The following is a 12,060-nucleotide window of genomic DNA, read 5'->3' as shown; positions in this document are numbered from 1 at the left end:
TAATTACAATAATAAAATGAATAAATATATGTTTTAATCCAATATTAATTGGTATTATATATCAAAACGAATTTCTTATACAAAAAACACATAGTAGTATGTTGGTTTGGAGTTTGGACTATCTGATTTAGGTGCTAGGTTCAACTCCCCACATTATCAATTTTTCAAAAAATAAAAAATAAATAAAAAAATAATAATAATAATAAAGGTGATCCGGTTTAGAGCTGAGCCGGTTTGTCGGTTCAACCACGGTTTAAATTTAAACCGATGGTCCAACCAAAAACTCAAGTTATGCCTGACCCGAACCTAAAATTTACCGATTCCAGTCGGATACCGGTCCGATCCAATTTTCTAAACACTAGTTAAACCACTTGCGACGGATTTTGACCGTCGTTTTTTCTCAGTTTGTTAATTTTACAAACTCTTTGCATTGGATACCATTTTGGGTGTGAAAACTATTAGTGTGTAATAGGGGTCATAAAATCCTAGTGGCACCTATGTGGCATTTATGTGGAGGTATATATATACACTCCCCATTAGAGATGCCCTAAATCCATTAGGACTAATAAGTATGGAAAGTTATTCATTAATTTACCTGTTTAATGTATAATTAATATTCATTTTAGAGCATTTTTAAGAGAGCAACAAAAAAAACACCAACTATTTTTAGGAGCAACATCAAATTTTCGACATCAAATGACACGGTTTTGAATAAATCGTGCCATATAGCCCACACGGTTTTTCCAACACCGCTCCAGTGAAGCCCATTTTAAAAGCCCAAACCCACACGATTTTTCAAAAACCGCGTGATCAACTTTTTTATTATTTTTCTTTCCCAATCTCTCGCGCGGTTTCGCGTGATTGAATCCCACAATCTAGCCCAAGCCCACACAGTGTTGGCAAAACCGCACGATTTTTATAAAACCGCGTGAGTGATTTGATACAGCACCAAAGCTAGAATCAAATATTGGTCAATTTGGTGTTTGGTTTGGTGTTTTCATCAACATGTGACTCTCCTGAAGTTGAAAAAACACCAAATTGTTAGAAATTTGGTGTTTGATACTAAGTTGGTATCACTCCTAAAAATGCTCTTATTTTAACACTTTGAAAAGTTTTATGATTTATCCTTAAAAAATGTTTCTATTGGATAACCCGTATAGGAAGGGGGCTTTTCTTACTTTCACCTTGGGCTTGAATTGTATGGAGCCGGCCCTGCATTTCACAGTTTGTAGTTGAATTATTAGTTGACCGTACTTATATCGTAATAATAAATTTATAAAAACAAAAGAAAAAAATGAAACCTTTAGTTGACCCTGCAGGCCTGCACTACCAGCTAAAGCTTTAGGCATTTTTAAAGCACAATTACATTGCACGATTACGAGAAAAGCTTTGGTCCTCAACATTTAGGACCGAAGTGCGTCTAAAGCAGCTGAAGACTACACATTTGGTATCAGTATTTTTACACAAATGACCAAAATCTTTTCCCATGATTACCTTGAAATGTGAGCTATTAGAAGATTGAGCTAAAATCCTTGAAATTTTAGCTCAAATTTTAGGATCTTAAGCAGCTTATTTAGCAAGTATGTCTCCGTATTTGATATTTTGATGTATATTATACATTTCGATTTCCCGATAACTCGGACTTGTCATAAAAATTTAGCCGTCTGGAACAAAATCGATGTTCACGGGTTTATCTTTGCCATTCCTAAAACAAAAAAGAAAAGATAAAAATCATCTGAACTCCTCAGCTTGATTTGCATCTTTACACGTGATTTTTTATCTATCTTGTACGTCCACGGACATTGTCCCCCACCACTCTCTGCTAAAAGCAGAAAGCGGGGTCTTTGAATTCATCTATAAAATCCACAACAATAAACTCCCTGGGAGTCCAAACTCACGTGATTGAATTAAGGTGCCAAAAACACAATCCAATCTATTCTCTCTCCAATCCCCACCGACACTAGCCAAATTTTGTATTATCTGTTAGATTAAACGTTGTAAATATTACATTTTTGTAATGTATATTTATATCTTAATATTAAAACTCATACAAAAAATATTTTTCGAGTTCCATTAAAATTTTACATCATTTCCTATTAAAACGAAAATTTTACTCCTATTATAACCAGAATTTATTTCCTATTAAAACAAATTCTAACACTTCTAATTAAAACGGGAATCATTAATATATTTAAAATGAGAATTCCTTCTCTATTGAAAAGAGAAAATTTAGTATATCTAATTAAAACGGAAATTATTTTCCTATTAAAATATGATCTCTCTCCCAATTGAAAAAACGGATTTTTAAAACTTAATTTAAAACAATTTGTTAGAAAATTAAAACGGGTTAGCAACTAAAATGGTAGCCCCAATTTTCTAAAAAAAATCTAAATGTTTTCAAAATAGCCCGCGTATGCACGGTCTACAAACTAGTCTTAATATTAAAACTCTCACAAAAGATATTTTTCGAATTCTATTAAAATTTTACGTTATCTCTTATTAAAACGAGAATTTCTCTTTTATTTGAAAAACCGGAAATTTCTTTTTTGACAACGGAAATTCCTCTTCTATTATAACGGAAATTTATTTCATATTAAAACAAATTATAACACTTCTAATTAAAGCGGTAATTTTTACTCTCCTATTAAACGTTGTAAATATTACACTTTTGTAATAACAAGTAATAACAACAAAATCACCAAAATATATATCTAAAAATTAACACCACTAATCAAACACCATGTCTTCTCTCACACTGACACTTTTTCTGCTGCTGAATAAGAAGAAGAAGATAATGTACGCTTACGACAGAATCGTTGAGAAGTCTTAGAAGTATCAACAACTCTATCAATAACAAAATGACCCAAAAAGTCCTTTGTTTCCACCAAATTCTCTCCGCACAAGAACTCATGACTACAAACTTTTTCCACTTCTCTATTAAAATCATGCACAAACACATGTGTTTTGACCCCTCCATTTTTCTTACTTCTTGCAAGAACTCCAGCAGTAAATATTGCAGACATCCTACCCGGTGCCAATGCTGAATAACCTCTTGGTCCATCAACCAATATAACATCCCAACTCACATCATATACATGATTTGGCAAATCATTAATCCCCAACTTACATTCTGAGAACAATAGATTCTGTACCGGACGGCATTCGTTACGGACTTGTTGTTTCGTTGTTTCGATCAATTCCTTCATTTCATTCACTCTAGTTGTGTATTGAACATCGTAAGCTTCAATGTCGCGATGTTTTTCTTCGATATACGCAACGTAGTATTGGTTCTCGTCTATGAATACTGTCCTTCCATTAGAATTCAAAGCTTTCCATAGGAGAGTTTCATGTGTAAGACCAAAGATGAGAAAATTACATGGGGAAGAACAGTGGCGTAGAACATTTGATATTGATTTCAGTTCTGCATCAGTCATGTGCCCCGTTTGATTAGACGTCGAAGCGTAGTGAAGTAATGCTTCTACGACGCTTGGAGATAATTGCGTTGGTTTGGTCGAAGAGGAGGAAATGGTGGTGGAAGTGGTGGCCATGGAATCTCTTGTGTTGAGAAAAGTCAGAAGAATTGCAAATGTGAAAAATGAAACAAAGGCTAGAAGCCATATACGGTGAGTTCCACTCTGTTTTTGTATTAAAGGGTGGAGAAGGATGAGTTTTGTGGTGGCAGTGTTCATCTTCATGACTCACTGAGTCAGATGGATTGGGGAGAGAGAGAGAGAGAAAATGGAGAAGATTGATAATATGGTGTAGTTATTATGAAGAAAGAAAGTTGATTAATTTGGGGAGAAAGAAAATAAAATACATTGGAATGGGGGAAAGTGGTGGGGCCCAAAGTCGAGGTGGGGCCGAATTCAATGGAGGGTGGGATGACAGTGTACCTAGAAACTAGCAAGATGTCGCTGTACCTTAAGTATTCCGTGTTGTAAACTTGTAATTGAAATGGCCAAATGGGTGGTGTGGTGTGGTGTTTGGGCTGGTGAATGTCTTATAGAACTGTAGAAGAGTAGGATGTCTATGTAGTTTGAAATCGATCGAAAAGAGAGAGTGAATTTGAAGTAAAAGTAGGTTTTGATTGAATTGTGGAAAGAAAAAGCTCAAAAGCATTTTATAAGATTTCCTATGATTTTGAGTCAATTTAGGAGAATGGTCGTTAAAAATTGAGTAACCGTCCCTGATTTAGCGGCATAACAATGGAAAAATACTTACCTCACCACAATGCCCAAACAAAAATGTCTTTTTCCTAAACTAAATATCACATATTATTAAAGAAGCCTTTAACGACTGAACCAATTGTGCCGTTGATATGGTATACGGTCCTGGGTCCTGGTAGTGAACCTTCTGCCATTTTTTGATCGATCATTGTCAATACTCAATAGTACGTATAGACTTTGAGGTTGTGTCCAAGACTCAAGGCCACTGGCAAGGCAGTATCCGGTTGAAATTAGTTGAAGTGCGCGTAAGCTAAAAAATATATTCCAAAGTGTAGAGGTCACGGGAGCCGGCACATTCGGCGAATGACTAGTTTTTTATTATGGTAACGGTGTTGAAACCATTACAAATTAAAACCAGATTAAATTTAAAAATATTAAAGTGGAAACTGAATGAATTTTGCACTGTAATGGAAACTAAATTAATTTTGTACACATTTGAAAACTTGGAAAATTCCTGCATTTGTCAAATGGTTTGCACTCAAAAGTGTGCGATTCATTGTAATGTTTTGTGTTAACTTTACATGACGTGCTTTTGTTTAGCTGTCTTTCGCCAGCAATAAGTTAATTAATCGGAATTAAGGATCTTCACAGATTCTTTTCGGTGGACAAAGTAATTCCATGTCATGTGACAAGAGCAATGAGAGCATTCCCAAGACAGGGTAATATGAGGGGTTTGTGAAATTATTCACTTCTAAATGTGGAAAACCACTAACCAATGCAGAGGTGAATAACCGGTGACTATTTTCCCAAGTTAAAATGGAGGTGAAACTTTCAACCGAGATAGTGGCTGACTTGTGAATTTCGGACGGGATGTTGGATTCCGTCTCATGTGTTTTTTTCGATTTCTTTTTTCAGCTGGAATGTTTCATTCCGTCTTGCGTGTTTTTTCGATTTTTTTTAACTTCAGACAAAATACCGGACGGAATGTTACATTCTGTCTCGATCAAAAAGCCTCCAGACAGAATCTAACAACCCGTCTGAGATTTTTTTTTAACCTTTGCATTGCACAATTTCACCTTGTTTTTTTATCAAAAGGGAAAATACTGCCTAGATAGAGGTGATAAAAGAGGGAATATATTGACTTGTATTGGGAATGCTCTGATCGATTAATCAAGGAGTTTGGTTCCCCTATAACTGGGTACAGAGATAACATCTCTATAACTGTTGAAAATTTTACTATAACTGGGTACAGAGATAACATCTCTATAACTGTTGAAAATTTTACGCCATCTGCCCACTTTAACTCCAACAAATTGTGTTGTTGGCTCCCCTGTTACCAGTTTCTTTGACTTTCTTTTATTAATTTCCCTAATTTTTTTTCTTTCTCCTTTAATTCTTTTAGTTTTATAAAAGTATAAAGCAAAACTTCAACTTAAGTAGTCTTGGTTGAATAGGTTACTGCAATGGCCACCATTACAGACCATAAAACACTTCCCAATCAAGGCTTACAATATGTATTTCCACTCTTTAAAAACAGAGTGCCCCCAATCTTTATATGTACTATGTAGTAGTGGCAAATGAATACTATGTAGTAGTGGCAAATGAATATATATATGTTTAAATTCGAAAATCACCATCATGTGTATTTTGGTTTAACAGGCTCAATAAATGAGTTCAAAGAGACTATTAAACAAGATTGGTTTAATCACCATCCTAACAGGTTTGGGTTTAGAGAGGAAAGGTTGGGTTCTTAGAGGATTCCGGCGGGGGCGAATAGGGAACTTGGAAGCTTTTGTTTAATGACTTTAATCGCCATTTTTACTTTAAAATTTTCTAAAATTAAATAGCAAAGTTTAAAAACATAGAAAGAAAAACGATAAAAGAAAGAGCAAACATAAAAAATAACAGGAAATTTGTTGGAGTTAAAGTGGACATTTGGTATCAAATTTACAACAATTGCATAGATTAATCTCTATACCTGGTTATAAAGGAACCAGACTCTTAATCAAATTATAAAGGAACCAAACTCTTAATCAAGGGCACTTCACGCTTGTTCTACTAGATTCCATGCATGTGAACTGGAAAATCCCAATTCCTCTAAAAGTGAAATTATTTTTTGGGTTAACGAGTATTACCCACCCTCTTACCGATGAGCCAATTAGGATTTCCCCCCATTAGATGGGAAATTAGGGTCTCTTTCCCAAATACAAAAAAAAAAAAAAAACACACACACAATCAACCCAAATTGATTTTTTTTTTGTGTATTTAGGGGGAAAACCATAATTTTCCCATCTGGTGAGAGGGAAATCATAATTGGTTCATCTAGCTGTTGGGGTCGCGCTTATTCTTTTGGTGTGTCATACTTGGGCGTACCGGCGGATGCTCTACTTTGTAGAGGTACAGTGGTCTCTCTCATTTGTACTATGTATGATATGCCCATGGAGAGCATTAGTCATGTGTTCTTGCATTACTGCTTCACTTTAGAGGGATGGACTTTCATGCTCCAATGGTTATGGTGTTTCCTTTGCTAGTGCAAGCCATTTTAGTCCCAAAATTTCTTGCAAATTGGCCAAGAAGGAGACGGAAGAATTTTGGATCAATTATTTGGAGTCTATTGCCATATGTTGTTATTTGGGTATTATGGAAGAACAAAAATCATCATATTTTCAAGAACAAAAAATGCTCGGTCTCACAAATGGTCAAGGAGATTAAAGGTGTGTTGTGGTATTGGATTTCTAATTATGAGGAAAGGCGACACTACCAATTCAGAAACTTTGTACTAGACTCGCCTCGTGTGATAATGTCCTACTCCGGGGATGTAATATTCTAGGGATGCTATTTTCTTTTACTTCCCTGTATGTTTTCTTTACAGTTGCAGAACTTGTGATGTTTTCACTCACTATCTTTAATAGCGCTTTACACGTCAATTATAATAAAATCTACTTATCAAAAAAAAAAAAATCCATGCACGTGAAATTCCCAAAAATTGTCTTTTACCAAATGGGCTGCAAGCACAAACGTGATTCCCAGGTATGAGAACCGAAGCATATAATGTTCAAGATCCAATGCACACAACAAAAATCTTAAATTATCTCCTAGGAAATTAGGAAATTGGAAAAGTGACCACAGACATATGGACAATGCGTATGACATTGGGTATCAATGGGCGCATTTCAGAGCAATTTATATTATGATGAAGATTGATGACTATAACTGATAATTTACTGTCATAGAAATCAGCAAACTAATTTGATATTAGAGCATCTCTAAGTGGCGGTAGCATTAACAACTAATTTTGTGAACAAGTATGTGAGTTATTCACATACTACTGCCGACTCTAGGCGGAGCCAAACCAAAATAGCAAAACTAGTTTAAGTGGAGCCCAATTTAGTTTTTAAATATTTTTGAAATTGATTTTGCTAAACAAGTGGTAAGAGTTTGTCCCAAAAAACCCTAAGCGATACTCACATTATCTCTCCAAGTTAAAAAAATAAAAATAAAATGCGACACTCTCACTGTCGCGTGACATTCTGTCGTGTCTGCAATTGAAATCGCAAATTTACGAATACGGATACGAACATGACAGTTGTTACGACCCTATCTGAGACCAACTAGAGATGATTTTTGTCGAAATTCCGAATTAGTGGGAGCATCTGACAGTTGATGTTACCACCTAGAGATGCTTTTAATGAGTTTCGAACATAGTTTGTGATTTCAAACATAATCTCAGAATTCCAACAAATATTATTATGGTTATTTAAGAAATCGAAATAATAATGTTTAGGGGTCGAACAATGTAAATTTCATATACGAGAAGTCTTGTTTTAGAACTTCTTTCATAATTCGGACAATTTAAAAATCGTGAATAATGGTTTTGACTTTTGAGGAGGGTTGCGGACTTGTCATCTATACACTTTTCAACTTCGAAACCTAACCTAGAGTCGGTATCATTTCTACATCAAAAGCACATAAAATAAAACACAAGTAGAGTAGTTATCATATCCATTTCTCATTTTTGAAGCATATTTCGTTGTTAGGTACTTAGAATATATTGGTTGCATTACATAATACTGAGCAAATAAACGTGATAGCAGCACCATGCATTGTTGTTCATAAAAGTAGCGCACAATCTAAAGTATCAGAATAATAGAAATATTAAATTAAGAAAATCAGACAGCCAAAAAACAAACTTCTAATGATACAAAATTAGACATTTTAATTTAAACAATGAAGGTTCGTTCTTTTTGTTAGCTCATTCAACAACTTCTTCACCAAGAAATGATTATTTGCAAGCGAATCATTTTGGCATTTTTGGTACATAAAGAGTACCTTTAAATAAGATATGCATATAAAACCATGATTGCAGTACCTTTAAGGTTCAATTATATGTGCACCAAAAGAATATGAACATCTTGCTTTTGGCCAAATTGAAATTTTATAATTGCACACTCTACTGACGTTCCTTCCAGGCGTCTCAAAAAAAATGGAAATGGTATTACCTCATGAACAGAAGTCTTCATGGAGTGGCCAAAGGCCCATTGAAGTTTGGGCATTGAAGTTTTGAACTGTACGAGAAATTTTGTCTTCATTTACGCTAAAAGAAAAGCCCAAGTAAAGCCCAACCCCCTGTTTGTACAGGGACCTGGGTAACTCGACAGCGCAACTCATAGATGGAGGCTCCTAGAATCATGCAAAAGTCTGACGGCAGCATAACAGATAATCACATGACCATCGCCACTATGTTATTATATACTATGGTATGCCCGTCCTTACGACCCACGATATCTCGACGCAAATGCGGCACTATTCCGACAACTCGTCGCGCCTTCGGCACAAGGTGTATGCGCGCTTTCGGCGCGAAACAACTCGTCACACCTTCGCAAAGCCAGCCCAATTGCCCATTATCCATAAGTCCAATAGTATCAATTGGGCCAGCCAATTATGTAGTATCAAATTTAGAGGCCCAACAGTTTATAAATCCAGCCGTAATTGTTGACTTTTGGCTGATTTTTTGATAGATCCCATGATATTGATTGCACTTCACAAAATTACGCAAACCCTCTAAACACTTGAATCTGCCAAGTCATATTTTGGTGAGAATGATTACCTACTATTAGATGGGGCTAGTACACGTGAGCATAGTACAGAATATCCCGATATATCGTGATATTTGAGGATATCTATCCAGATTTCAGAGAAAGATATATAAATATCATGATATGTTCAGAGATATATACGACTGCAAATATAAATAATATTTCGACGATATTTATAATATTTGTAATATTTTGCGATATTTTGTGTATATAACAATTTTATTTAATATTTACTATTATATTTCAAATAAATATAAATAATGTATCATGATATATCAAAAAATATCCATAATATCTATGATATTTATTGATATTTTGAATATATCTACGATATTTGTATGTGAAACAATATCAAATATCCCCAAAAAGAAATATATATCCACGATACATATCCAGAAATTGAATATCGATAAATATCCATATCCTGATATTTTGTAATATGCATGTGTGGCTATTACATTTATAACCAAATAACTCCGGGCCAATTTAAGTACGTGTGAACTGTGAACCCTCTAGTAGCTGATCGAGACTTCTCTAAATTGACCAGATCAACCAATTTATTAATATTAATAGTACAACCAAATTAATAGTTTTATTGGTAATAACAATAAAGCCAAGAAATTTGGTGGGAAGAAGAAGTTGACGTCTTTTATTTGTTGGTTAAGAAAGGAAGATGTGTTTAAGTGGCTTAATTAACACGTTCTCATCTCTCTGTTTTGGATTTGTCTCGATTTTTATATTTAGTTACCTAACACAAAGATTTTGGCAGCTATATATTCGGGTAACAAAGAGAAAATGGCGTTACTCACTAGTTATCTAATCTCAATCTCGAATAAAATCCAACGTGATTGGTTGCGCCCACACAAATTACCTTGTGCGGCTAGCTCTTTGAATCCGGACTCTTTAAAAAATACCCACAACTTTGTTTTATAATTCCCATGTGCGTTTATCAACTACCACCCAAACATTTAGAGCTGCCCAAAAACCCAAAACATAACACCCAAGAAAGAAAACGTACAAGGCCTTATCCAAAAACGTTTCTTTAAGATTGAATTCCTTAGCAAGGAGAGTCATTTGCCTCTACTGACACCTACACCCTAAACCACTATTTGCATACAAAGTAGTACAAACCACTTTAGCCAAGTGTGATCTGCATGAATCAGGTTTGAATTCTGTGGATAGACACCATTGTGATGTGAAGGTTTTATTGCCACGCCATGTAGCTGCATGCTAGAACATTTCATTTACAAGTGTCACAGAATCCATTGCTTATTGGCATATGTTTACGTGTATATAAGTTAATACTTTGAAGTATTTTTGGTTATTACACAAAATTTGAGGGAATGGAACAAGAAGTTGGTGAGATGAAAATGATGAAAAAAAGCATTCAAAGAAGCTCAAGAAGAGGGTGCATGAGAGGTAAAGGAGGTCCAGAGAATTCTCAATGTACATATAGAGGTGTGAGGCAGAGGACTTGGGGGAAATGGGTAGCTGAAATTCGTGAACCAAATAGAGGTGCACGGCTTTGGCTTGGGACTTTCAACACATCAGATGAAGCAGCTCTTGCTTATGATTTTGTTGCTAGATATCTTTATGGTTCTTCAGCTAAACTCAATTTGCCTGAAATGCAAGTGAATTGCAACACGCCACCACCATCAATCAAGCACATCAACATACCTGGCATGCATGTGGAAAACAACAAATCACCTTCTTCTAAACCCAATTTGCCTGAAGTGCATGTGGAATCCTTTCCACCACCTTCCCCAATTCCAGTTTCCACTATCACCAAGAACCGGAACGAAAGCACACCGGTTCTGGAACAAGAGTGTACATCATCAAGGACGATTGACGAGAATACTAGTTCTTGTATTCCAGGTACAACGTCATTTTTTCCAAATTTAAGTGAAGAGTTCAAGGGGAGCGTAGGTCAAGAATTGAAGACTGAAGATGATGATATCGGAGGAATATGGGAGAATCTTGATTTGGGCATTCCAGACATAGATGAGTCCCTTGTCATAGAGGCACCACCACCATTGATGATGGATGATTATTCCGTGATGATGATAAATGCAGATCCTGGTATATCTAATTTAACTTTGGACGATGGATTGAATTGGAATTCCTTGCAATTGCCTTATTGTGCACGAAGGTGATCACCAGCTAGCCATGCATCCAAGGCTCCAAGCTAATGATTCCAGAATATATTAGATCAAAATCATCAAATCATATAAACAAACAGTAAATAAATAATGAATCTTGTGGAATATACTAAGCACGTGTATGACGTGATAGGGTTGCTGTATATGTATGATGTAAATTACTAAATTAGTATCGATCAGTTGTCCACTTGTCCGCCCGTGGACTTGGAGGGAATGAATAATGATGTAATTATACACTAATTTAATATTGACTAATTAGTAATAATCGTAAAAAAATAATGTAGGCCAATAGGCCTTGTTAGTTGACAAGTGGACATGCTATTATTCAGTTAACGATTTTAACTAACTGGGTGTTAGAATACAGTTTTCGATGCTATTTTTTTCCACTTCGAAACTAGGTTATGATTTGTGACCAAAATATTTTTTTTAGACCATAGAAATAGAAATATTAATGTATAGAAATGTTTTTTTAGACAAGGCATAGAAATAGGGGTGGAATTTGGATCGGATTAGCCCAAATTAAAACTCGATTTTTGTTGGTCAAGTATATCGGTTCAGTCGGTTCAAAACTAGACTGGTTTGACGGTATTTTAGACCGACGTCTAAGTGTCTAACCCTGAGCACTTGTTTTTACTTACG

General features: G+C 35.3%; 2 protein-coding genes across 2 annotated transcripts; one reads left to right on the top strand and one right to left on the bottom strand.

Annotated features, from left to right (window-relative positions):
* Nucleotides 1-2,568: 2,568 nt before the first annotated feature.
* LOC147520528 (protein IRX15-LIKE-like) lies at nt 2,569-4,144 on the bottom strand. Its single transcript, XM_086592058.1, has one exon. It carries the CDS (start codon nt 3,693-3,695, stop codon nt 2,751-2,753), a length of 945 nt encoding a protein of 314 aa, XP_086448184.1. The 5' UTR covers nt 3,696-4,144; the 3' UTR covers nt 2,569-2,750.
* Nucleotides 4,145-10,249: 6,105 nt separating this feature from the next.
* On the top strand, nt 10,250-11,608 carry LOC147520527 (uncharacterized). Its single transcript, XM_086594963.1, has one exon. It carries the CDS (start codon nt 10,606-10,608, stop codon nt 11,413-11,415), a length of 810 nt encoding a protein of 269 aa, XP_086451089.1. The 5' UTR covers nt 10,250-10,605; the 3' UTR covers nt 11,416-11,608.
* The last annotated feature ends 452 nt before the right edge of the window (nt 11,609-12,060 follow it).

The sequence above is a fragment of the Coptis chinensis genome, chromosome 2 (genome assembly GCF_015680905.1).
Source record: "Coptis chinensis isolate HL-2020 chromosome 2, ASM1568090v1, whole genome shotgun sequence".
NCBI classification, from domain to species: Eukaryota; Viridiplantae; Streptophyta; class Magnoliopsida; order Ranunculales; family Ranunculaceae; genus Coptis; species Coptis chinensis.
The sequence above is the reverse complement of the archived record's forward strand: the minus strand, read 5'-3'. Positions and strand labels throughout refer to the sequence as shown.